At 38.6% G+C, this 27,986-nt stretch overlaps 1 protein-coding gene across 3 annotated transcripts in view; it reads left to right on the plus strand.

Moving 5' to 3' along the window:
- Positions 1 to 27,293, plus strand: part of LOC103478268 (radixin) — a 45,128-nt gene extending 17,835 nt beyond the window's left edge. For all 3 annotated transcript variants that reach the window (XM_008431999.2, XM_008431985.1, XM_008431990.2), the window contains exons 3-15: positions 8,594 to 8,677; positions 12,638 to 12,733; positions 13,653 to 13,775; positions 15,856 to 16,007; positions 17,775 to 17,858; positions 18,002 to 18,148; positions 19,626 to 19,722; positions 19,820 to 19,983; positions 21,325 to 21,455; positions 22,354 to 22,514; positions 23,097 to 23,189; positions 23,447 to 23,656; positions 26,085 to 27,293. In XM_008431999.2, coding sequence (XP_008430221.1) covers positions 8,594 to 8,677; positions 12,638 to 12,733; positions 13,653 to 13,775; positions 15,856 to 16,007; positions 17,775 to 17,858; positions 18,002 to 18,148; positions 19,626 to 19,722; positions 19,820 to 19,983; positions 21,325 to 21,455; positions 22,354 to 22,514; positions 23,097 to 23,189; positions 23,447 to 23,656; positions 26,085 to 26,249 — 1,707 coding nt within the window. In that variant the 3' untranslated portion in view covers positions 26,250 to 27,293. The remainder of the gene's footprint in view (positions 1 to 8,593; positions 8,678 to 12,637; positions 12,734 to 13,652; positions 13,776 to 15,855; positions 16,008 to 17,774; positions 17,859 to 18,001; positions 18,149 to 19,625; positions 19,723 to 19,819; positions 19,984 to 21,324; positions 21,456 to 22,353; positions 22,515 to 23,096; positions 23,190 to 23,446; positions 23,657 to 26,084) is intronic.
- The last annotated feature ends 693 nt before the right edge of the window (positions 27,294 to 27,986 follow it).

The following is a 27,986-nucleotide window of genomic DNA, read 5'->3' on the forward strand; positions in this document are numbered from 1 at the left end:
GGATTGAGGTGTAAAAAGCAAACATCATTGTGGAAGTGAAAATGAAAAGCCGCTAACAGACAAGGTCAAGATGACAACATGACCTGGTTTGGACTTAAATCCTGCATAAAGCAGCTCAGCAGCTTTTAATCGTGGCTTCTCTCATTCAGTCTCAAACGMAGTCAACAGGTGGGCTGCGGCGCGTGGGCGGCCTCTGCCTGTACACACTAGCCTGGTATTTAGCTGTCACTACTTGTACATAACACGGAGTTGCTCAAGGATGCTGGCAAACACAGACGGCTGCAGACACACGGCCCGCATTGTTCCGTGGCGTTAACCAGCTACAATTTTAAATGGCAAACTGAAGGCGGGAACAATYGGTGACAACAGGCCTCCCCGCTGGGTCGCTTGGCGCTGGCCAGTTCTGAAGGACGRAAAAATTGCTCTYGATCAAACCCCCCGCCGAAACAAGACCTCCAGCTGCTGCCTCGGATGTACAATCTGTGGCTGAATAGAAGCGATTTTAGTTTTCTCACTGCAGTTTCACATGTTGAATTAACTGGAAGTATCGCAAGTCGTTTATAGACCTGGAAGACGAGGGAGAGAAACGGACGTTCAATGTTGTTTATGCTTTTCTTTGATCAGATGCGCATCTAAAAGATTCCCAGCTCTGCCTCCTTTTAAGATGTTCATAAAAGTAAGAGACGCTCCATTTGATCCACAGACTTGTACAAATACACACCGTGTTTTGGGCGTCACTGCATCGTTTTTCTGTGAAGTCGGAAAGTTTCGTCGTCTCGTTCTGGGAAAGCTTATCCCACAGCTACAAAATACGCTTTAGAATAATAAGCAAACGTTCATATCTTAGTCGCTCTTTTACCTCAATTTTGCATTGGTGTAAGTCAATAAGAAAACACTAAATACAGTTTCATCAACATGCAACATTTTCTGAATGTGACTAAGGTTTTYTATTCATAACAAAGTCAGCTGCAAAAACTAGGACTTGTTTTTGCAGTTGGGGGGTCCAACTTTTTTTTTTCCCTCGACTATTGGTCCCTAAAGGAATATATGGTCACGTGTAGTGTTATACCCACAAGTCACAGTATCTTGAAATACATTTTTCAATAAGTCTGTGCTATTTAAGTGATACCAGAGGTTCACCTGAGAGATGTGTCTGACTCAACAGATTCTGAAAAACTTTAATTTGCATCCTTTCACCTGTTATTGTTTCCAGAGACCACCTTTGAAACGATTTCAGTTGTTCAAACTACAGTTTAAGTAATAATYCAACCCAACTAATTAAGTAAACCCAGTACAAGGTTTCCCTCAGTGTATTATAAGCCTGGCAGGCCACCAGGCTTTACTTGTAGGCCAACCATTGCTTTTTTTTTATTTTTTTTTAAGTTTTTCTAAAATGTTTGCATTTTTTAAGACTTTATAGTTGGTGTTCAGGTACTAATCTTTCAATAGCACATGATTATCAAGTGATACTTTCACATTTTCTGTCAACTTTAAACTTTTTTTTTTAACTCAAAAACACGACGGGCCGCTGGATGAATGAATGACCTGGCACCCAACCACCGGACTTGGCAAGTTTTTTGGGGGAAACCTTGCAGTAAATACTTTTATTATTTTAAACTGTAAAATGCCTTCAGACTTCTGATTTTGCTCCTTGTTGGCCGAGTAGAGTAACTTCTGTTATTAGCTTTTGTTTCATCATCTTGGCTCCATTTTGTCACTTGTTGCATCTTTTAGGTAGAGTCGAGTGAAAATCTCCCGGGATGTGGGATTGATGATATGTTAGGCCACTTGTTACAGTTCTAACATTGGGACATCCCTAATCAATATTAATATCTATATCTTCCAAACAGTCAGCCTGCTTGGTTTGGATGCTAACGGATGAGTGCTAACGGTAGCGGTACACTTTGAATCAGAAAACCGCACGGCCCAGTCGCTGCAGTCGGTGGTTTCTCCTCGTGGATTTTCCAACTGTTTAGCATTGCAACACTTGTGATATTTAGTAGTAACAGCTTATTCACCACATTTCTGTTCCGACCTGAATGGAGTCAACGTGCTCTTGGCTACCGAATGACTCAGTGGTGTTGATTATTAGCATATGAGTGGAGCTCTCTGGCTCTCATTGGGTCCCTGTAGTAGATCCATAATGGCATGTTTTTATGACTTACTGTCTCACTTTATAAACAATCTTTGTGGATAGAAATTTGTTTCACATGTGCAACAGTTGTCCTTAACCACAAAGGAAAGTACATAGCTGCAGTTATTAGTTTAATGCAGTTTTTTCTTTAAGGGTCTCCTACTGTTATAGTTTGAAAATATTTCAGTGTTGACATCACTGCCCTTTGCTTCATCCATACCAGGAGCCAAAATAAAAGAAGTTAAAACAATAGTTTTGGCCAATATCACAGGTTTTAGTTTATTATGTGAGCAACAGAACATGTCTATCTCTGTGACACATGAGCAGGGAAGGTTTTATCAGTAGCAGTGACATTATGGATTGCGGTCTGTGCGAAGGCTGAAACTACCGACTTTATCTGTTAACGTATTCGGTTATCAGGGAGAAGRCATTGCTCTGCTTCCTTATCTGTCTCACAAACTYGCTYACTTACTTGCATGCTAAAGCATGCCTTCTGCAGGTGCATGAAGTTCCTTRCATTCATCTTATTCTGCATGGTTAAGACGGCGTGTWGTTACTTAGCTCCAGGAATCTGATTTTATTGTTGCACTCACTGCCACCCTCCACAGGGGTGGCAGTGAGTGGTCACAACAGAAGGTCAGGGCTCGGCCTGTCACAGTGGCAAATTGTGCTGGACGATAAATGAAGCAAATTAAAATTATTTATTTTTAATTTATCATGCATTTATTTGATTTATAGTTTACTGTGACACGCCTAGTCAGGGCTTAAAAAGTTCTAAGCGTCCTGCATCCAAACATGTTAATGGGAAGTTGAGTGGAAGGAGAATCTGTTTAACTTGGACCCGACTCTGCAAGCACACAAAGAAAACTACTGATGCTGAAGTTTTATATGTGCTAATCTAAAGGGCTACTTCACTGCTTTTAAGGAACCTGGACAGCATTTTATTATGTCAAAATTTGTCATTCTAGCAGTCMAATCTGAGCAGSATAATTTTACACTTRACTTTGTTTTCTGTTTAAAATACTAATTGAGATAGCCATATTTAAAAAAATGTCACTTGAGGCTCATTGGTCAGATTAAAGGCATGCTTTTCATTAAGATCAGTTTTTTAAATTATAATCTTAAATGTCAGGTTTTTATTGGTTGTAAGCAGAAAATCATAATTAACAGAGATGTTGAAAATATCAGCATGTGTGGAAATGATCTCTATACCGCTTTGTAAAAAAGTAAGAGAACTCTTTTTCTAGGTATATCTTTGAGTAAAATGAACATTGTTCTTCAATGAACTACTGACATGTCTCCAAAATTACAAGAAAATTTTTTTGTATTTGCAGAAAACGAGAAATGTGCAACATAACGAAAAAGATGCAGTGCTTTCAGAGCTCAAATAATGCAAAGAAAACAAATTCATATTCATTTAGACACGACAACACTAATGTTTTAACTCGGTTCAGAAATCAACATTTGGTGGAATAACCAGGAGGTTTTCARTGGGCCTCTTCATTTGTTCCAGAGCTGTATAAACTATTTTTCTCGTGAACTGAATCACTGAAATAAATGAACGTTTCAATAATAATCCAGTTTACTGGATGTGACTGTAAGCTACATAAATCTAGGCTGAATTCTTCCTTTCTTGTTGCAGATGATCTTAAAACTGTTTGTTTTTGCTAGCAGAACAAATGTTTCACAAATCAATATTGGGATTCTCCTAAATGCGTTTCACTCATACTTGTTCGCATGTGGGGGTTTTGTGTGTGTGGCTAAAGCATAAAGGAAAATGCTTCCCTCTCCCTGTAGCCGTTCTGTTGTTTACCTTTGACCCCGTCGTGACCTTTTAAACTCGTATTGTTCAGCCTGAGCAGTCAATCCTCTCTGTGCCGCCCTGCAGAGTGTTAAAATCCCTCTCTGCGAAGCCACAAGGCTTTTTAGAAAATTACACTAAAATCGGGCCCAAGGACGTTGCTATGGCGACGTTATCAGTCAGACTTCAGAAGCCTGACGGGCGACGCTGCGCGCGTGCGGAACAATGAAACCCTGTGTTGTACTTGCAATGTAAAGCAACTATATCACTATGCTGCAGGACAGAGACACTGGCAGCTGCCTCCTTGTGACACACACACAGTGACACACACACACACTGCTGCTGCCACCACCATATGCTTGCGTTCCCATACTTTCCTGACAGCTGCTGCACAAACACATCCTCATACTCATCTAGAACYGAGTAGCTGCATACACACACACTYACACACACCTTCATCTTCCAGAGAAATCATCTGTTGTCCCTCCTTTTCTTTGATGAAAGCAGGAAGTGACGGAGTGTGTGTGTGTGTGTGTGTGTGCTCTCTAACAATTTCTGCTGCTTTGTTGATGTGCACGTCATATCTCTCTCAGGTCACTGCGCGGACCGCGCTCCTTGTGTTTTCTGGCTGCCGCTTGCCTGAGATTGATGCGCCGAGTTCACCGCAGGCGTTATCTGTCTCCGTCCGTCTCCCTCAACARCAGAGCGCGCATAAACCCCGTCCCGCTGTCTCGGTGGGGGATYTTTCYGTCGCAGAGTAAATAATACCTAGCCTCTAGCTCGGGCCAAAAATAATCCCAAATCCAGAGCTGAAACAAGCCCAAAACTTTATCTTAACCCTGAAACCTAACTCTCTTTCGACATGCTGCGGTCTTTGTCCTTGGACATATTTGAATCTTGTTTTTTTTTTTTTTAAGACTGTTTGTGTTAAATCAAGAGCACACTTCCTCAGCACTTTTATGCCCAGGGCTGCTGGATTCGTCTCTGCTGCCTTGCTCAGCTCCTCTGCGTCTCTCTGGGTCTTCTRCACTGTGCCGGGGTTACTCGAGGACAGTGCCGATCGGCCATGCTGCAGAGGTGGGCTTGCGTACTGCAGCATAGAAAAACACGGAGCAGTCCGGCTTAATGCACAACCCCTCCCGAGGRAAGCGAACCACRCTTAGATGAACACGTCAAGCGTGTGATTGTATATAAATTACAGAGTTCAGTTCAACAGAGTAATCCCACAATAGTTATAATACTTTTCATAACTCTGCTTTTAACTCRGTGTCAGCAGATGCTGATTTGTGGCTCTTCCCACCTGACTAAACCTCCTCCTGTGAACATTTTTATTTTCGCAGCTGTACTCCACCTCACTGTTGCCAGTGTCAACAAAACCCTACAGCAKAAATAATTCAGGATGAGACATCTTTTTGGGTAAAGATTGGCTGAAATAGACAGAAATTCAAAACTGAAACCTCACCTGCTACAAAAATCCTTACTTGTTGAGCTGCTGTTTATTTTATACACCCCAAATGATGGTTATAGCTACACGTTTAAGAGGTTTCTCTTGTTCTCTTAATGTATAGAAAAATAACAAATGGTCTAAGGCCTTGTACACATGTAGCCGGTTCTCTATAAAAGCAAATGTCTCCTCCATATTGAAAAATATAATGGTGTACACAYGGGAATGTTTTCATCCAGATAAATCTGCACAAATCTGTTCCTGTGCATCGTTTTGAACATATTTACAAATTCTGAAAGTGTCGAAGTTTTCCAGTGACATCAAACATATTGAAATAAAGAAAAGAAGTTGTTCTTAAATTACTACCATGTGCATGAATAACATTTAGGGCTATTTATGATTTAGAAGCACAATTAAAGAAAAATAGATTTGGGCTGCTTTACCAAGAAACAAAATAAAATCCTTTTCTGCACCATTAAATATAAAAATAATTCAACTAATTTCTATCAATTGTATTTATTTAATTCAATATTTTTTTTATTAAATAAAAATAGCTGTTGACCTGAAAGGAGAGTATCATTCATTACCAAGCAAAGTAATAAAAAAACATAACGGTTCTGACTGAGTCGAGTCCTACCGTTCACCGCATGGAGCTGTTCAAAGGAATCCAATTGCTAGTGAACGACACATCGACACTCTCAGCAGCTAACACTTAGCTTCCTCTGATCATATAATATTCCTGGTGTTTTCTTTCCATCGGTATCTGCGGCTTTTGAGTATCCCGGTTTTACGCCAGTTTTCTTATTACTTTCAACACAATCATTTGGTAAGCTAGCTGTAGCGTCGCACTTTAAGCTGACGTCACGGCAAATAAACGGTCGTTTACATGCAGGACCACTAGGAGGCGCCCGTGGGCCACAATTTGAGAAACACTCCCTAAAAAACCCACAGCTTCCTGTTAGGCCAAGAGGTTTATTTGTGTGACAGATACGTGAAATGACTTAAATTAGTAAAGTTTTTTCATGTTTTTTCATGTACACATGAAACACAAATGCAGAGATTTCTGAGTTTTTATAAATCATTTTTAGTGATATTAAAAAGAGTTTTCATGTGACCAAAAGGCCACAATGCGTAAAAGTGTATCCGTTTTCCCCGCTATGCGGCTACGTGTGGACTGGGCGTAATTCTTATGAATTTTGAGCAAACCTGGACTACCGCTGGGTGAAGTGCACTTTTCTCCTAAACTCATGTGATTATTAATGGCAGCGTCCTGAATTGGTTTAGCAAACAGGAGTTTTTCTGTTATGGTTGCTGAACCATTTTTATCTTGATTTCTTTGTACAAGATTAGGCCACCTTTGAGTCAGATTGTCTGAAATTAAATCAGATCAGACTTCTCTCTTGCTTTGGGTCACTTTGAATTGTCACACTTCTGATTTTGAAGACCTTAACAAATAAAATGTTCTTCTGATTATTGAAGCATTTAGCAAATAGAAACAATTTTGGTAATTTTGATAGTGAGAGAAAAAGGTGGGACACAGTTACTATTTTATACTGTATAATTGCTACTGTACAGTCTATATTAGTATTGCACTTTTAGGTTGAATAGTTCTCAAACATAAACATGCTTCTTTACTGGATCAATAAACGTGCTAAAATAATAGATTTTCACATCATTTCTTGTTTTCATTCGTCTTCAAGACAATGAGTAGTAAAAATATTCCATATTTCCAGAAGAAACTGCTTTTAAAATAATATTATTTAGCCACTAGTAACGAGGGGAAAATGACTGCAGGTGCTACTGCCTGGAATCTTCCTAATGACTTTTCCTCATTAGAGCAAAGCTACTTCCCCTCTGCTGGCTGGCAGAGAGGAACAGCGTAAACATGCGCCTCCATATATGGATGCTGGCTGTTGCACTGTTTGTGCACGTGTTCACTGTGGCAGAAGCATATTTATAGAAGAAGTCGGACACGAGGACACACACACAGAAATGACCGAGGCTGCCCCACCAGCTGACAGAAGTTCAGGATTCAGTTTGCTTGTTCCTGCTTTGGATTTAAGTTTTCCTCACTTTAATCCCCCTCTTTTGTGCCACACAGTACAACCCTACATTAGTTTAACCCTAAGCTTTCTATTTTCACCTTAGGTCAGCCACAATTATGTTTTCTCCTACTTTTCTGAGCAAATGAAATCAAATTTCATCAATGATCTGTTTAGCTCCCATTTCCATCCTGTGCAGGTACCCAGAGAGCAGCCAGAAATAAGCCTGTTGCAATAAGAAGTGATGAATGAAATTGAACGCATTAATTTCCACTCTGATGAAGGATAATTTTTGTTTAGAGACTCCGTAATCGATTTTATTTATGGTTTTGGTTGTGTGTGTGTTTTTATTCCCTTTTTATTATTTGTTTTTAGTTGTTTTATGTTGGAAGTTTAAAATGTCTACCAGTAGCAGTGTAAGTTTATTAGTGTTTGAGAATACAAACTGGCTTTATTACGCCATTATCAATTTATTACTAGAAAATGGTCTCAAAACAACAATATTATTGTGTATCGCAATAATTGCTGGGACAATTTATCGTTGGGTAAAATTTTCGCTGAGATGCAGGACTTTGAACACGCTTCAATCTCGTCTCTTTAGAGTTGTGTGAGGATTCTGTTGGGGACTGATTGTTTTCATGTTCATGAGAAATTCCTCTCTGCCACACCCGCTTCACAACTTCCATTGTTGTTCATCCATGTTTCACAATTGTTCAAATCAAAGACCTGCTTGTTGGTGCTTGAGTGACTTCACCATTAGTGATTTTCTCCATTTAGTTCATGTTTTATCCCTTACATTGTAAACCTAACACTTTGTCACTTATTCCTGTAAGTCGAGTCACAATTTCTACGAATGTCTCACTCCTTTGGATACATTTGCAGATTTAATAAATGAGTTTTCCTCCTGGGAGACGGATGGTTTCTCATTCAGTGTGAACATCAGAGGGCCAAACACGCAGCCTTGAGGGCCGGCAGAACTGAGCAGAATGTTCATGTAGGATATGTTTTTTTGATTGCTGGATGGCTGGACTCACATTTAGAAATGTTMAAAATCCAGAGACTTGTGGCAATGTTCAATCCATGCAGGAAAACATATTTTTATTAGTCAGTGTATTGACGATATATAACACTGCTATTAAAAAGGTATTTTTTAACTTTTTTGTGTTTTCCAGATCAACGTGCGCGTCACCACCATGGACGCTGAGCTGGAGTTTGCCATCCAGCCGAACACGACAGGGAAACAGTTGTTTGATCAGGTAAGAGTGTTTTACTTTACTTAGGGAAAAAACATTCATACCTTTGAAAGTATGAGATGTTTAGACCTCTGAATTAAGTCTTACCAACACGAAGCATAGAGTTATTGTAGCTGCATGATATTATAAAATCATCAGATAAATATATTGTTGTAGAACAATCTGATTGCATCAGCTGTGATAAATCCACCTTTTCCACTCTTCCAACTCTCTCTGTGACAATGGCCTCTACTGGTGTGCAGAGTCTGAACAATCATTTATAGCTAAAGAAATATCTCATTATCAAGTCTTCTGCCATGTTGTTACACCTCACAGACAATGTAGTGAGCCGTAGATATGATTTTGAGATGTTGTGCGGCTCCAATTGTTGGTTGTCGTGTGGTTGTACCAGTCGGTGCTCGGCTGGTTTTAGATCTGTACACAAAAGGTCCCTTTGTTTTAATCGGGACCTTTTAGAAGACAGAGGATGGGTGGAAGTATTGGGTGTATTGTGCCCGCCTTTGTGTGTGTGCGTGTGTGAATGTCTGGTAAGTAAAAGGGCAGCTTTCAGTGCCGTTTCATGTCAGACTGTGCAGGGTTGTTGGGGTTGTGGTGACATGGAGGAAGGAAGACGGAGAACAAGAGGCATTCTTTGTTTTCTGCTTTTGTTGGTGCTCTTCTCTGACTTCTGCTTTAGTTTTTTTATGTGAAGCCACAACACCAATTATGTGTCCTTTTTAATTTGTTTGATGAAAATATGGACTTGTGCTTGTCAAACATTTTTAAATGTCATCTGTAATAGACCCACCTACTTTTTGAATAGCATCAAAAAGTACGGCTACTTTTTGATGCGATTCTAACTGAACATAGCAATGCTAGAGGATGAACGTTACGTTAATAAAGTTACTGCTGCTGTAGCAAACATCCCAAACTTTTCTCATTTGTGGAGCTGAGCGTGGACAAGAGTAGAGCCCAGTATTCCTGTCACGTAGCATGATTATCTTACAATGGTTACACTTTGAAACAAAATGTTAATCACTTTTAATGACGAGGAGGAAGTTTGTAACATTTACAGACGTTAACGAGCAAAGCAGAAAGTGGCTCGTGTTTTTCAGTCTTGTTGGTGGTTAGAGATGATTCTATGAGCCAAAATACAGATTGATCCTGTTATGTAATTTTACAGTTATCACATTTGAACTGCAGAAGAGTAGCTTAAACTGGGAGATGATTGGAAAAGTTAACCGGTAATAAATGCTAAGCACCCTTCCACCTGCTTCCCCACCAAAGCTGATTTCCAAGGTACACTTCCAACCCCTCAGGTCTTGTACACATGTAGCCATTTCTTTGTAGAAACTAGTACTTCCTCTATATATTTTTTAAAAAATGTATTCAGAAAAGTTCTCATCCACATAAACTCACACAAATCTGCTCCTGAGCATTTTGAACATGCCAAACCCACAGGGGGCAGTGCAGCGCAAAGCAAAACCCTGCCAGCCAATCAGATTGCTTCAAAACATCCACAACTTTTCATTAGGAAGTGATCATGGCACCAGGAGATTTATTTTTGTGAATATATATAATCGGTTTAATTACTTTTTAGATGGTATATTAGAATGTAAAGTTAATAAGATACAATGGGGAAACGTGTCAAAGCGAGCGTGTGAATATATTTGTCACAGACTGTAACACTAACAACACAAACACAGTTTCCTCAAATCTCTACTTTGGTTGCAAGTTTTACAAATAATAGTTTTTAAGGATATAAAATTATGATTTTGTGTGGGATAGGCCAAAGCATTAAACAAAAAAAAAAAAGTCTTTATTTTTCCAGATGTCTTAACCTGACTCATTCCTTCTGTGGAAATGATGTAGGGTAAAAAAAGGGAAAACTATTCCCAGATCCAAGCTTCAGTTTTACTTGTCTCATATTAAAATGTTCACAGATTCATTTTAATCTGTGAACATTTTGAATGAGAAGGGAGTCCATTGACAGAGAGGCTGCAGAGTGAAATGCAAGTGGCCAAAAGGTCGCATTAAACGCACACTGGAAGAGATGATAAAGGCCACAGCGAGCTTTTAAATCTAACACACCTCAGCTGAACCGGCCTAAATACAAACTCTTTAATCATTGACAATTTCACGGCGTTCTTTTCTTCCTCTCTGGTTCTAACTCCTCCTTTCTCATCCTGAATGCGTTCGGCGACTTTTCGAGGCGTTCCGGACGATATTTCACGCATCGAACTGTACGAAGGACCGAGCAAATTATTCATTCAGCAAATTATTCACTCTCTCAGACGCCCCTGCTGAAGAGCATTTTAATGGGCCGTTCGAGTAAATTGCATGTTCGTGTGATCATTTGATCCACATGGGTTTTTAATTTGTTTGTGTGAGCTTGCCTCTGTGACGCCTGAAGTAGAGTTAATTACACGCTGCGAGGGCTGATGTATTGACTGTAAATTCACTTTAGCATCCGAGTGTCCAAATCCCCTCTGGGAAATGGGTTGAGGTTTAGATGGTGTGTTTTGAACAAGCAGAGTGTACTAAAAAAAATAAATAAATACAATAAAAGATGAAAAAGAATGTTGGATTAGTCACCAGTGAGATCACACGTAGCTTTTTGACTCTTAGAAAACTTTATGTCACCAGAATTTAAATTATTTTGGTTTCCTTTCATTGTATTTTGCATCATTCTCTCGACAGACGGGGTGTTTAATTTCTATCCACAGCAATGTCTGTAACTAAAATGCGTTTGATATGAATCTGACTACGTGGTAAACGTTGACATTTCCCATGCTTTTTCATGTTACTACAACAATCCTGTGTCTTTATTTTAGGATTTTTTTGTGACGAACACAAAGTAGCACAAATGAAATGAGCAATCTATTTCTTTTTAGCATTAATCGGAAGCATTTAGTGACCCTATGGTGGAGCTGCTGTGGTGTGGAGCTCAGAGGAGCAGACATCTGAACCGGTGCGCTCTGATCAGACCAAATCTTTGGCCTGCATGCAAAATGCTGTGTGGCAAAAAAACTCGCACTGCACGTAACCTCAAACCCTCTGTCCCCACTGAGGCCGAGAAACTGTTCAAATGACCCAAAGTCTCTGAGCAACAGCTGCTGTTGCAGAAAATGGCGGTTCTACAAAGTGTTAACTCATGCCACACTTTGCAGATTTAAAGTTGCCAAAACGTTTGAAAAATGTTTTTATGGTCCTTCCTCTAAGCAATTGGGCAATAGTCTGTCCGTCAGTCCGTCACATAAAATTACAATTAAATACATTAATTTTAATGAGACAAAAGCAAATAAATACCTTTGGAAAACACTGAGATTAGATTACACCAGATTGAATTGGATGAATATGATAAATGGATTTTATTGATTAGTCAAATTTAGTCAGATTTATTTTTCGAAAATTGGGATCTTTTTTTTCCCTTCACCACTGCACTCCCTGGGCATTGGTGAAAAATTAACTATCATCTTTATTTTTAATTTTTTGACAAACTTGTTTCATTGCTGGTCAAGTCACAGGAGGAATGAGTGAAATAAAAGTCAAATTTTAAAGATTTTCTGCCATTTATATATATATATATATATATATTTTTTTTTTTTTAAGAAAAAGAGTTTGGAAATCAAATTTTGAATAAAATCAAAGATTTATCTCCCAACCCTAATTTGAGCAGAACTGATCTGGTCTGTTTTGTTTCAAGTGCCTCAAGATGACAATTGTTTTGGACTGACTTAATGTAAATGAATATATTAAATCAGCTCGTTATTATTATCATTCATTTCTTTTTGTATTATTATTGTTGCTATTTTATTATTATTATTTTGAAGAAAATGATGGAGGGACTGAATAATACTCGATGTATGATGCATTGTTGGAATAAAAAGTCTCTCTTGGGGAAACCCATTTGGCTTAATGGACGGTTTCCCACTTGCCACCCGGTCCATGCGCCTGGAACCGAAAGCCTTTTTCTCGTTTCAGGTGGTGAAGACTGTGGGTTTGAGGGAAGTCTGGTTCTTCGGCCTGCAGTACACAGACAGCAAAGGCTACGTGACGTGGCTCAAACTCAACAAGAAGGTGAGAAAATCCTCCCAGGTCCTGAAATCCACCCAGGCTTTCCTCTACATGTAACTGATTAAACCTGCCACACCTTCAAAATCAAGTTTCTTTTAATGTTCATGTTAAAACACTGTAAAGTCTGAGATATATATATACATATAAGTGGCCTGTGTTTGGACACTTGTATTAACCATAATCAGAGTTTGAAATGAATTTAAACATCATGAAATGTTAAAAAACTGGCTACTGTGCGCTGTGCTGGTAAAACTAGACGATGTTCTGAAGTAGAGGGAGAGAAAAGGCGAAAGATGCCTGAGGAAGGTTAAGTTGAATGTATTTTTAGTTAAAGTCTGTGAGAACAACCCTTATGATGTATTTTGCATTTAAACAACAAAGTAGCTAATTAATATAGTTTGGCTTTCAATTATGTTTAGTGTTTCACAAAGTTTCCCCCAGAAAACATGCTAAGCCTGGTTCTCCGGGCACCAGGGCAGTCATCCATGCAGCCACCTGCTGTGTTTTTAAGTTAAAGAAATGTGTAAAATTTGAAGACATCACTTGATGGCTATACATTATTGGAAGATTGGAAGATAATTTAATACCTAAACATCAACTATAAAGTCCTAAAAAAAGGCAGGTATTAAAAAAACCCCTAAAATAAATTAATATTTTAGCAAAGCCTGGTGGGGGGCACAAGTAAAGCCTGGTGGCCCGCCAGGCTTATAATACACTGTGGGAAACCCTGTGTTTCAGATTCGTTTTAAAGGCTCCCTGCAGAGTCGCGTCACTTCATTTCCCCCACACAGCCCAGCAACACAGTCAAGAAAAAAATCTTAGAGGAAACCCTGCAAGCCTCTCTAATCTCATTTCGAGTGAATCATATAATTGAACGGTAATTTTGTTGAATAATAAAAAAAGTTCACCCGTTCCCCCCCAGGTGACCCAGCAGGACGTGAAAAAGGAGAATCCTCTCCAGTTCAAGTTCAGAGCGAAGTTCTTCCCGGAAGACGTTTCCGAGGAGCTCATCCAGGAGATCACGCAGAAGCTCTTCTTCCTTCAGGTGCGGCGTGGCGTTAGTCTAGTACTGTGACGTAACCACAAAGCAGATTTAGTCTGACTGGTTTGTTTCTCCAACATGTAACAGACTAGTTAATGCGGGTGAGCAGGGCGGCTGATCCGATGTGGAGCGATCAGGTCATTTGGCAGCTTGTCGCTGCCAATGGAGATCCCTAATGCAGTTAGCGTGAAGGTCGTTCCACTTGACCCGATTCTCTGTTTACGTCCAGTAAAACAAATGTTTCATGGAGTTATACACTTTGGATTAGCTAATGCTAGGCTACTTGATGTTTGTTTTGCGTTCCTTAATTTTTAACTGAATCTTTTTAGTTTTCTGCCCGAGCTGGAAATTATGAGTCCGTTTCATGTTACGTGCTTCAGGTAGCCACTTCACTTTGGTGTTGAGGTCAGTGCAGGAACAAACGAACCTATTCTTTTATGAGGTAGAAAGAAATTGAGCATTTGTTGGCATGGACGTTTCATCCTTTACAAGAATCAAGTGTAAAAATGCTGTGGAGCCTTCATCGGTTGTTCCTACTGCAGAGATTTTATATGACGGTTCTTGGATATCAGACAAGTAAAAAAGAAAAAGTTCTGCCCAGATGATCTGTACGGAACAAACTGCATTAACAGAATGATGTCATTTTGTGAAGCCAATCTGGGTTTTCTCAAACGTTTTACGATGACATTGAACCATAAAGAACCTGGATGTCTGGCTGTACCTTTCTCTGAAATATCATTAAAATAAAGCCGTTTAAGTCGACGAGTTAAGTTTACGAAGCACTTTAACAAGGAACAGTGAGTTTTATCAGCACGCGATTAACTGGAACCACTTGGAAATATGATTATGGGCTGAATTAGGAGCGAGCGAGTTAAACCCCGTCACCTAAAGGAACGTAAAACATGACCTACCGTATGTCAAGACTGGCACAGGACATTATCTATGTAAAAAAATACAGATTTCATTGAACTATATAATGGACTATAGTTATGGGAAAAAAAAGAAAGACAGAAGAGGAGGTTTTCAAATTCATGAATTTACAATGGAGAATAAAACTATAAAACATTGAGATTTGGCCAAAGTTTTAAAAATGTGATTTAAAAAAAACCCTTTATGTTGGGTTATTAACACATTAATCACTCGTTATTTGGAATGTAGCTCACAGTCATAAGCAGTGAAGCCTAACAGACTTCTGCAGTGAAATTTGGGCCAATCTCAAGCTAATGCTAGTGCTAAGCTAGCGGTGGAGCTGTTCTTCTGTTTCTGTTGTTCACACAGAAAGTTGACACAGTTGAACCTTTAACTCTCAGTAGATGTTGAATTTGTTCCCCCAAACAATCTTTTAAACCCGACTGGATCAAAACTATTTCTCAGAACGGTGAAGAAGTGATCAAAGAAGGTGGACACTTGATTATTTTTTATCAGGACAATAACAGATAAAAAACAAACTTTTCTTCTTGTTATCCAGTCAGAATTGCTGTTTAATATTAAAGGCCTCTTTGCATATTGCCCAAGCTTTCCTGGGTTATTCTCGTCTCTCAGCAGGTAACTAATGAAGGACAGGTTGGTACGCTTCAAACGTTTGCCTGATTTAATTTAGATGTTTTTCCAAAACTCTTTCAGGTGAAATTTCACCCTTGTTGAGCTTAAAGGGGCAAACCCAGTTTCCAAATCCACTGTGTTGGCCTCAATGTCTCTGTAGCTGTGCAGCTCTGTCATAATTCAGAATAAAATGTTGCATTTTAAGAAAAACGAGCTCAGAACAACAAAATGAAGATCTTCCAAAGCTGCTTTACAGATTTTTTATTTTTATTTTATTTTTTATATCTGCTAGTTCACTGTTTCTGTGACAAACATCACATTACTGTTCAGATGAAGAGGCTGAACGGGAAACCAGAAATCCACATTAATACAACAGCTCCCTCTACTGGAAGACAAACTACTTGCAATCTGATCAAAGTTTCCTAGTGTCTCATTTCTCTTTGTTTCTCACGGACGTTAAAATGTTGGTTAAAATCGCAAGATACAATTAACCGCAGCCAGAATCCGATTCTACCTTTGAACTTGTGTTTTCCCTCTACAGGTGAAAGAGGCCATTTTGAATGACGAGAACTACTGTCCTCCAGAAACGGCCGTCTTGCTGGCCTCCTATGCGGTTCAGGCCAAGTATGGAGATTACAGCAAAGACGTCCACAAGCCCGGCTACCTGGCGAACGACCGGCTGCTGCCACAGAGGTACAGCAGAGACGCACACAAATGCCGACTTTTTGCTGGGGGGTTTTTCACAGCAAAACTAAAGAAAAGTAACATAAATTTTCTGTTTTGTTGAACATACATTGTTGTGCCGCCAAGTGTTGTGGAGCCCATCAGTATCTCTAAGTCGCCTGAACAATAAATCAATTAACCGCATGATCAGTCAAAACAAACTCAATAATTCCCATTTGCTTGATTTATTTTTCTATTTTTTTTCTTTCTACTAAAAACTGGATGATAAAAGTCTTCATTGTGATGCTTTGGCCTCAACTTTCCCTTCTTTTAAGGAGTTTTTATTTCCAGAAACTCCATAATTCATTTTATGTGTCGTTTCTGTTTTGATTAGTTATTTTGGATATTTAAAATGCCCTCCAGCTCCAGTGTTAAATGATTATTAGAATGTAAAGTTTATTTGACCATGTGTTCTTGAGTTATTATGCCATTACAGGCAGAATCTGTCCTTTTATCCTCAAAACAAACATTTAGTCAGAAACAATAAGTGGGAAGTGGATTTTTCCCCCAAATTAGCAGGAGAAAAAACAAGCGATGCTGGGCGTCTGTAATCCAGTGTATTTTGCTTAATGTTACTTCATGCAGTCTGAATATTATAAACAACAAAAGTAACAATAATTTTCATTCCTCTGAGTTTTGTAGCCATAAAGCACATAGTATAGCAGTGTACTGTAAACGCCACCGCTGTTCTGCTCTGTGACCCAAATGCTTGATTATATCAGCCTGAAACAATAAAAAATAATAAATAAAAATCTTATAAAAATACTAGACAAGGAATTTCTCTTTGTAGCATCAACATAACACTAATTTTTATTACAAGTGACAACAAACCAACCTCGTCTCACAATCTTTAACCTTGCCGCACAAAATGTTGAATGAAGTACATATTAGTGACATTAGATCTGCAATTAACAATTATTTGTTATTGATTAAACTATCAATGACGATTTAACTGGCTAAAATAATATTCTGCATATTTTTCATTCAAGTCTTTTAATTAAAAATAGGTTAAAAGACGAGGTAAAATGTAATTTGATTCCTTTTTTAAAAAAAAAGACGAGAAAAGATTTAGTTTTCTAAAACGCAATGAGAGGATTCCTCTAGTGACCAACTGATGGCTTGTAGCAAAAGATTAATCTGCAGCTAAAACAAAACGGCTCGGCCCATTCTGCTCGACTTCACATCAATTGATCTATTGATTATGTTTTTGATTAATTAATAATTTGATAGCTAAAAGTTCTTAATAGATTTGTTTTATAGAGTTTGAACTGGTTGAAGCTAAAACTGCGTGTGGAGTCCTGGGTAGAACATGTTTACAGACAAAGGTTTTTTTTTATTTTAAGTGCAAAATGTATATATTTTTAGTTTTGGTTTAATTGCTGCTCTGACTGTGTTGTTCTTTGAGTCTGACTGCTCCACTTAACAATTAATCGATTGCTAAATGGACGATCATTTCAATAACTGATTAATCACGATTAATCGTGTCAGATCTAGGTGACGTAAGGCCTTTAAGTCATTAGGGATCAACTTGTTGTTGGTTTGGTCGTTACCATCAGGTTTGGTGTTCATCGTCAGGATGGACATTTTGACACATTCCTAGTTTTATTAAAGCTATTTGCATGCAGAACGCCACATGTAATATGCCTGTTCAGTTCTTTTTCTCTCTGGATGTTTCCTAATTTGTAACAAATGAATGTTGGCTGACAGTCTTCATGGTTTATGTTGTAAAATCTGTAGAGTTTTGGAGCAGCACAAGTTGACAAAGGAGCAGTGGGAGGACAGAATACAGACGTGGCACGAGGAGCACAGAGGGATGCTCAGGTGAATGTTTTAATGTTTGTTTTTTTTTTTTAAATTACCGTTCAGCAGTCTCGATTATTTCTATGATTCAAAGGATTGTGGCTGATGCGCTTTCTGATATTAAACGCGTGTAGTGTTCACTGTGTGTTTGTGGACATGTGCAGGGAGGACGCCATGATGGAGTACCTGAAGATCGCTCAGGACCTGGAGATGTACGGCGTCAACTACTTTGAAATCAAAAACAAGAAGGGCACGGAGCTGTGGCTGGGCGTGGACGCGCTGGGCCTCAACATATACGAGCACGAAGACAAGTAAACAAAATAAAGCCTCAAACACCTGCAGGGTCGCATCATTAGAGCTGGTTGGTCAGAGGTGTCCAAAGTACGATACAGATGATACAGATTTTCAACATTTATTAAACTTGGCTAACTGTTTTCAGAGAGCGTGATCTAAATCCTGATTTTATTGCTCAGAAATGACTGTTTTGCCAAATTTCCTCAGAAGCAAACATGCAAAAACCTCAAGTTTTGTATCTATTATTATCACATCCATCAATTCTGACTTATTTCTGGGTTTAAAGTGTTAAACGCTTAGTTTATTATTGGATATGTGCATGAACATTTCCTTTTGGCCCTCCAGTCCTTTTGACATGTTGATTTTGGCCCATGTGCCCAAAGGTTTGGACATTCTTGCTTTAAACTTAAAAAGAAACTGGTCTTTTTTTTTTTTTTTTCTTTTTTTTTTTTAGCAGTTTCATGTAGATGTTGATCTACGGTAGCAACTGCTGAAGTTAAAATATGTTGAGGAATCAAAAGTAGTTAATTTGATGCTACTTTTGATTTCCTTTTGCTGCTTTTTTCTCCTTTGCGGATCCAGAGGTTGGGATTTTTTCCTGTTCTTTGCAAAATAGTCGCAGCTCATTCAGATTGGATGAAGGCATGATGCTGCCACCACCGTGTTTCACTCTGGGGATGATCAGTGATGTGCGGAGCTAATTGTTCCACCATCCGTAATGTTTGACATGCAGGTTTTGTATTAATGGATGTAAAATATTAACGTAAATTTACCATATTTAGCAAAAAAAAAAAGCAACTTTCCATAAAACAAACACAAGATGCAAAAATACCATTAAAGCGATGTCACAAATTGAAGTAAGAGATGCAGTAAAAGTAAATAAAAACGTGGTCAGGGATTCCTACTTTAAAAGGCTAATGTCAAACGCTATTGTCTTTTTAAAGTTACTGTTCCTGAACGTTGTTTTACAGTAAACGCCTCCACAGCTTCGTCTCTCCTGACCTGTTCGTTTCTCATCGTTTTAATGAAACTGTTTATGAAACTTGTCCAAAAAAAAAAAATGCTTTTCTTTTAACAAGTTTAAAAAAAAAATTGTAATCTATTGAGAAAAACAAACCCTTTTCCTTCCGTTACATAACTGTGCTTGGCAGAAACTTCAGAGTTTTTGTACTTTTGCACGGCCGTGTATGAAACTGAAAGAGGAGGAGAGTGAAACCACAACGGCTCCGTCACTCTGGATTTGTTTACTCACTTCATAATGTTGACAACCAGCAGATTAAACTCGGCTGAGGTGATTTTATTCCTATGTGTTGAGCTCTTGGCACCACTGAATGCTGAATGCCGTTCCAGATGGGAACGGTAAAACCAATCGGCACAACCAAAGCTGTGAAAGTATTTAGGAAGTTGACGCCTAGCATTTGAAAGAGAATCATTTGCAAACTTTGTGAGTAAATCACAATTTCCATCCTAAATGTTCACCCGACATCTCCTCAGATTGTCTCCGAAGATCGGCTTCCCTTGGAGCGAGATTAGAAACATTTCCTTCAACGACAAGAAGTTTGTCATCAAACCCATCGACAAGAAAGCTCCAGTAAGTCCAGCCGACTGAACGGGAATAAACCGGTGCAGGTCCTGTGTTGAATACGGCGGTCGTTTAAGGCGTAACCCCGGACCGTTCCCCCCTGCAGGACTTTGTGTTCTACGCCCCTCGGTTGCGGATCAACAAGCGCATCCTGGCGTTGTGTATGGGAAACCATGAGTTATACATGAGGAGGAGGAAGCCGGACACCATCGAGGTGCAGCAGATGAAGGCCCAGGCGAGGGAGGAGAAGCACCACAAGCAGATGGAGAGGTACGGCACAGCTGCTAGTCAAGACTCTCATTCCATCCTGAAGCTCAGTTTTTACTTCTTCTGCTAGATTGACATGTTTATTGTTTTGGTTTTTTTCTTTCACAACTCCTAGTGAGCAGTAGGGGGCGGTGTTGTATCAGAAAAAACTCGGTCACAGTGGGTTGCTGTTGGAGTGGATTTTACAGAAAGGAATAAATAAAATTAATTATACACAAAATAAATGGTAACATTTTCAGCGGGACCAATAAGCAACTCGCCTGCATCGCATGTGCCAAACTTGAGGCTTGTGGGCTGAATGCAGCCCATCAGAACTGTTTATGTGGCCTTCTATACTCTAGAGCAGGGGTGTCAAACTCGTCTTGGTTTTGGGCCAAATCAAGGTCATGAATGCTCTTAAAGAGCCGGTTGTTCCAGAATGTAGTGATAAAACCTGATCACAAACTGTTAAAATAGCGATGAATTCTTCAAATTAAATATTATTAATGAACATCTTTTCAGTCCCTCCAGGATTTTGTGATTCTTTTTTGCAATAAAAAAATCTAAGTGTTTGTGGCACTAATTTGGAAATATTTGATATTTTCTCTTATTAATGATGGTAAATGCTACTTTTTATATAGATCATGGACTATAATCTGACATCAATTAAGCCTGAGGTAGCCGTGCAGTACAAGTAAAGTTTTTGACAATTTAAAGAAAACCTGCAATAAGCTCCCAATTATTAGCGCAAAAAAATGTGGAGATTTGTTGACTTTTGCACAAATTTCCACAATAATTCTCAAACTGGATGGACTGACTGATATAATTTGGCAGTAAACAGATAAAAACTGCATTTATTTGATTGAAAACGTAATATTTAAGCACACTTGGTGTTTATTCTATAATCTAGAGGGCCACATAAAAAGCTACGGCGGCCGGATTTGGCCCACGGGCCTCGAGTTTGACACACGTGCTCAAGAGAGTCACATGGCAAGACAGTTGTGTGATTAATATTATTTTATCTGTCAAATAACATGAGTTTTTATTTCTAAAGTGCCAAATTGCGTCCAAAAGATCTTAAATATTGATGAAGAAATGTTCATCAAACACACAGAGGCATATTTTAATAATTTATTAGATTTAATAGTTTTTTGACTAAATTCTGCCACAAATCTTTCCTATGTTGACGTCTTCAGTTACCTTCAGACTTTATTCAACAAACTCGGCTCAAAACGTATCTGTAATGTCTTGATGTAAAATACTGATGTGCGTCTTTTTTAATGTAACGTTTTAAATAAAGTGACAGCTAACTTGATGTGTGGCTGTGATTAAATTTTTTTTAATTTTTTTGTATTTCTCTGACAGAGCGCAGTTGGAGAACGAGAAGAAGAAGCGCGAGCTGGCAGAGAAAGAGAAGGAGCGAATAGAGAGAGAAAAGGCGGAGCTGATAGAGAGGCTGAGGCAGATCGAAGAGCAAACGCAACGGGCCCAGAAAGGTGCGTCCTGCTCCACTCCATCAGTTATCTGCGTAATCACTGTTGAATAAATGACAGATTTTGTTCCCATGGCATTCAGTAGCTATTATAAAACATATCCATATTAACCATTTTAAAAGCATGATTAATCTTCTGTAACAGCCTGACCTTCTCTCTGCTTCATACTTTTATTATTAGTTTAATTTTCTACATTCCCGCGATTGAAAACTGTGACGTTTGTAATAACATGAGTACAACTGGATATGTAGGCAATGCTTAGATAAATTCCAATATATATTGGTCTTAATTTGTTTTTTTCAATAAAAGTAAGATTTGTATCACGCATATAAATGTAACTTTTGCATCCTATTATAAAGTTTCTAATGGAAGAGCTTAACTTCCTTCTGTCTCCCTAAAGAACGCCGACACCTGATTGGTTCTCCTGCACAGAAACGTTCTGCACCACATCAGCACAAAGCAAAACCTATTATCACATGATTACTAAAGATTTAAATACTGATTTATGACATTTATGGGTTTTTTTTTTATTGCTACTCATTTAAAAATTATGCAAGTAAATCATCAGCTATCAACTGCTGCAATAAAAATGTCTATTTGCAGAGCCTTTTCCTCATACAACAGATAAATAATGAAGTTCCTTGTTAGGCCCTGCTTTTTCATTTTTTGTCTCTCTTTGCTTCTTCAACTTGTCTGCGATTTAAAAAGAAAAGAAATGAAAACCTGGATGACAATTTCTCTTAGTCTACCTTTTAGAAATAAAATGGAAAACTAAACGAATAAAAGTCGAGGGTGCAGGAATAAAAACTTCAAAGCGTCTCGGCCTGTGCGAACATTTTCTAGCGGCTCGAGGCCAGAAAGCTCGCTGACCGCAGCCGTTTTACTTTGAATGTCCCCACAGAGCTGGAGGAGCAGACGCGCCGGGCGCTGGAGCTGGAGCAGGAGAGGAAGCGGGCGAAGGAAGAGGCCGAGCGGCTGGACCGGGAGAGGCAGGTGGCGGAGGAGGCCAAGGCAGCGCTGGCTCAGCAGGCCGCCGACCAGATGAAGACCCAGGAGCAACTGGTGGGTTTGATTCAGCGACTCTCATCTGTTGTTGTTGTTTCCTTTTTATTGTTATTTATCTCCAGCTTTCAATTTTCCACTTGTTGATACATCATAATACGTTGTGCAGAACAACAGGCAGGATTCATTCACTTTTTTTCTCTCTCAAACTTCATGTTTTAGGTCAGTTAGAATCACCCAAATTATCTGTTTCCTAAATGCCAGAAAACTTGGCGAGTTTTTTTTATTTTTTAGATTTTTTTTTAACCCCTACAGGCCTAAGCCTTACATTTTAAAAGACAGTTTACCATGATACTGACCCAATGTATGTAAACTTCTGAATTCAACAACAACAAAAAAAAAATCTGTAGAAAAACATTCCTGCTAAGTTTTCTGGCATTTAGAAAATATAAAGAATTCAGGTAACTGTAACTAGGCCAACATAAGGATTGGTGAGAAAATGTTGTTTTCTTTTTATTCCATATATGTAAACATCTTGATCAAACTTTATACCATTTTTTTAAGTGAGTTATTGCTACACTTTTATTTAAACTGTCCTTGACTTGAGGTCATGGTGTCTGATTACTGATGTCTTTCATGCAGGCTGCTGAGTTAGCAGAGTTCACTGCCAAAATCGCTCTGCTTGAGGAGGCAAAAAGGAAAAAGGAGGAGGAAGCATCGGAGTGGCAACACAAGGTAATGAAACCTGCAGTCTGTTTGTGACGCGTTCAGTGAGAGGTTTGGAAACCTGAACCCTTCACATCCTAGATGGTCTTCTCTCCTTATTTGCAGTTATTCTTTTCTTCTTTAGCATTTTGTTTGTTTGTTTGCTTAGATAAAGAACCTAGAATTATTCAGGGACATACAAGAACTCCTAAATAGTGCATAAAATTAAAACCCAAGTGTCTCTCTCTTTTTTTTTTCTCCCCTTTCCTCCCCCCGTAACCTTCCAGGCCATTTCAGCACAGGAAGACCTGGAGAAGACGAGGGAGGAGCTGAAGACGGCCATCACGTCTCCGCCGGCGCCTGAGCACGACGAGCACGACGAGCTGAACTCAGAGGCAGAGGCCGAGCTGGTCAGCGACGGCGTCAGCAGCCAGCGCAGCGAAGAGGAGCGCATCACCGAGGCGCAGAAGAACGACCGCGTGAAGAAACAGCTGCAGGTACGCACAGCACACGCATTCTTCTCTGAAGAAGAAGAAAAAAGCACTTTGAAAGTGTGCTGTGCATCAAATGGCAAAAACACAAAATCTTACCAAGTATTTTTTGTCTAGTTTCTAATGCAAATATCTTAGTTTGTTCTTAAATTAAATGTACTAACTTAAAAAGTAACTTGGCAAGATATGGAGGCTTGTTTTAAGTCAATAATTCCTTGATGCTTATGAAAAAGTCCTGGTTCCGTTAGCAGATTATTCCACTAATAATATGGAGAAATTGTCTTGTTATAAATAATTTATCTGCCAATAGGACCAGCACTTTTTCATCAATACTAGGGAATTATTTGCTGAAAACAAGCAAATAAGTTTGCTGAAAAGTGAGTTTTGTTTTATTTCAAGTGCATTAAGATGTACGCAGTAGAATCAAGACTAAAAATACTTAGTATTTTTAGTCTTGATTGAGTGTTTTTACAGTGTAGTATTTCCTGCTTCGGGTGCTGTTGTGTATAAATCCAGCTGCTTTGATCAATCTGTTAAAAAACATTAGTGACCCTCTGACCTCCAGCTAGGAAAGGCATCAACCAACTCACTCACTCACTCTGTGGTTACCTAGCAACAACCTGTTGAGTAACCTGCGCAGCAGCAGTTTCAGGTTTTATCAACAGTAGCTTCCCTTCATGCTTACTGGACTGATCTGAAAGTATGTTTTTAGCAACGTGTCTGAGCTTCTTTCACGTCAATAATTCTTTAATATCGATGGAAAAACGCCAGCAAATTATTTCACTTAAAAATGGGAAAAATATTTTGTTATAACTGAAATAATCTGCCACTGGAACTACAACTTTTTAGAAACACCATTAAGGAATTATTTACTCAAAACAAGCTCCTATATCTTGCTGAAAAGTTACTTCTAATTTAGTTTTTGTCCAAAAACACTTGATAAGCTGTTTGTGCAGGTTAATTACCACGTTTTGGATTCCACAGTCGGAAAACACACCAAGAAATCATCCAGGAAAATTGTAGGAAAAAAGATTTTCCATCTTGTTTAGTTGGGACGCACCGATAACGACGCTGCTGTCAGTTTCTCAAAGCTGGTTGTGATTATGCAGGCCGAGCTTCACCACACGATATTCATAACCCTAATATTCCATAACCCTCCCAAACGTTTCTGTTTCGCTTTTGTTTTATTTTTGCAACATTTTAAATGTTTGCTCAAAATTCGCCTGACGATTGGACACAAACGCAGCCAATTTTGCAGATTTCAGTGCCTTTACCAGAATCTTTCTTTTGTTCCTGTTATCAATCTCTAGTTGCTGCTGTTACTTAATCTGACTGGGAAATATGTGTTTTTACCCATTTCTGCTTTCAGAGTTCCCTGTTTTTCTAACCTGAAAATTTGCTTTTGTTTTACTTTTCTGCTACTTTTCAAAGAACCCGTGTAGAGACGATGGTCTTAAATCAGCCATGCAGTTAACATTAAACACATAAACTTTTACATTTTTATCTTTTTTTAAACATGCTGTCAAAGATTAGTGTGTTCTACAGAGTATAGGGACGGGCATTTATTTTATCTCTTATCATCAAAAATGCATCATCATGAGAACTTTGATTTAGCGTCTCGATAAGTTTAAATATCAAATAAAACCAAACTGACAGTAGCATCGGAAATTAATGTGCATTAAAAAAAATCAGTTTTAAAATATAATTGAATGCAGTGATTGTGGTTTATATCACTGAAATGCACTGAAATCTCTTTTGTAAGTTTAAATGTCTTTCAAGAACAATATTTGTTTTTCACTATAAATGCTGAGTCAGTAATACACTTACCTAAAAACATGCAATACATTTTTAATCATAATTTTTATTATCACAGTAGTACCACAAAATATCATAGTAAAAAAGAGCAGCAAGTCTTGGTGATAGTTTTTATTTTTATCACTCCGTGGAAAGACAGATTTGGAATAAATTCAAGACTGTAGAGAGTGACGATAGTCGGCATGACGGATTATTCTGTTTTATATTTTGAATGAGACAAAATATAAAAGACTGATTTGAAGGACGGAGAAAGTTTATTTTTTTGATTAAATTTACGTCTTGCTCCTTCTGTGCTTCCTCTGACTTAATTTTTTTTAAACTTTGCTGATACAAGAAAAAAAAACACACCAAGTCTTCATGCAATAAAAACTTCCACTCTGAAGAGTGTTAGTCCAGTCTGCTCCAGCTTCCATTCACCAATCGAATCACATCTCAAATAAAAAGTTAAAGTTTCATTTAATTCGAACCAAACCCAACACATATCAGCATCTTTCAGCACCGAGATCATAAACACGTTATTCACCAGTCTGTCTGTTTTTAGTTTGTTTCTGTGAGTTTGAAATCGGTCCATGTCTGTGATGGATTGTGTGACGGTGTGTCCCTCCCTCCGTCCCTCCAGGCTCTGAGCTCAGAGTTGGCGGAGGCCCGGGACGACACCAAGAAAACCCAGAACGACATGCTGCACGCCGAGAACGTCCGGGCGGGGAGAGACAAGTACAAGACGCTGCGCCAGATCCGCCAGGGAAACACCAAGCAGCGCATCGACGAGTTCGAGTCCATGTGAACGCGCAGCGACGGTTGGTCGCATTGCCATGTCAACGCCTCACTTTACTTGTTTCAAAGCCCAAAAGCCTGCTCTCGCCGCTCCGGGATCTTTTCTTTTTTCTTTTTTCCCTTCTCTGCTCGTTTCGGCCCAGGAGGAAGAGCAGCAGCTGTGAGGCTTTTTTTGCGAGTTCAGCCTCATTAAAGCTCTGCCTGCAAGCAGCTGGCCCATTGCACTCCTGTCTGCTACGAGAGGCTCCGCCCTCAACCTAACAAAGCACATTTAAAAAAAATAAAAAATTCAGCTGAGGGGGAAAAAAACCCAACAAAAATGTCAATCAGCAGATGTCCCTCTCTTGCACATCGCTGGTCATTTTAACGCTCGCATGTGTCGTAACTTAAAACAATTACAAGAACCGCCCTGATAAAACTTGAGACTGAACTGAGAATGGATGTGCTTTACTAAGTAAACTAAAATAAGACAAAGGCCATTTGTAGCTGTAGCTCGCTGACGACGGTGGTACGCTTTAATTATGTACTTTTACTTCTTTTGTCTTTAACATAACTCGGATTTCTTTTCTTTTGTTTTTTTTAATTGCCTTATTTGACCGTTTCTTTTCCTTTTTTAGATTCCAGGTTCTTTGGGGACAGTCGCTTATCTGTTATTGTTTCGTTAATGTATCCGTGAAATAAGTTTGTAAAGGTCACCGATATGCAAACCAGATCTGCTCGTTTTTCATTTCTCTCTGTCCAATCAGACTTTTGTTCAAATATGTATTTTGCCCCGTAATAATAAAGAATGACTTTATATTTCCAAATATGCAGCAGGAATATGGTCCTCAACAGGAGTTCATGGAGCTGATTTTTTGTTTTTGTTTGTTGGGGAGAGTCAAAGCACAACATGGTTCTGAGCATTGATGAAAACTCAAAGAAATAAGCCTGGAATAGCTGCTTGAAGCCAGTTTGTCTTTTATGTTATCTATTATTAATTTGCATATTGGTAAAATATGACAGATATAGTGCATTGTAATCTTTTTTTTTTTTAATAAAGTGGGAAAATATTTAATGGTTATGTATGATTTTAGACATTTAATAGTGCCAGTCTTACGAATCCATTTCTTCTAACTTAATTTACTTTTCTTTTTTTCATGTAGATTTAGTTAAATTGTGTTAATTTGAAAAAAAAAAGTCTAGAATAATATTAATTAAAAATGGTTTAAAATTTGAGCAATGTGAAAAGTTCACGAATGTAATGAAGTGTTATCAGGTGTTTATTGTCTCGGTTAAATCACATGCAGGACAGTCGACTGAATTCATGTTCATTTCAAATCTCTTAATTATATTTGCAGTAAAAAACAATTTTCAAAGTCAAAAAACATACAGCCACTATGCAAGTGAAATGAACTGACCTTTAGCACTAAAACTTCAGAAAAGTTTACTTTTTCCCCTTTTTTTTTTCAAACCAGTCAGTTTTGGGGGACTGCAGAAATTTTTCAATTGCAATACTTGCTAATTTAATACAACATGCTTTTTATTTTTATGTATAATCCATAAAACAGCCATTTTCATCCAGCATCATTGACCTACCTGTAAGCACAGAAAAACCCTTTGGAGCCTCAGGATCCAGCATTGAAGCATATTTTACTCTAAGTATCTTCATATTTGAGCAGGATAGTTGGGAATACACACCTCCATGGTCCCTGAAGTGACTTGAAATCGACAAAAGTAATAAAAACGTACAAGCTTGAAGACATCTGTA

This window comes from Poecilia reticulata, linkage group LG2 (assembly GCF_000633615.1).
Source record: "Poecilia reticulata strain Guanapo linkage group LG2, Guppy_female_1.0+MT, whole genome shotgun sequence".
Classification (NCBI taxonomy): Eukaryota; Metazoa; Chordata; class Actinopteri; order Cyprinodontiformes; family Poeciliidae; genus Poecilia; species Poecilia reticulata.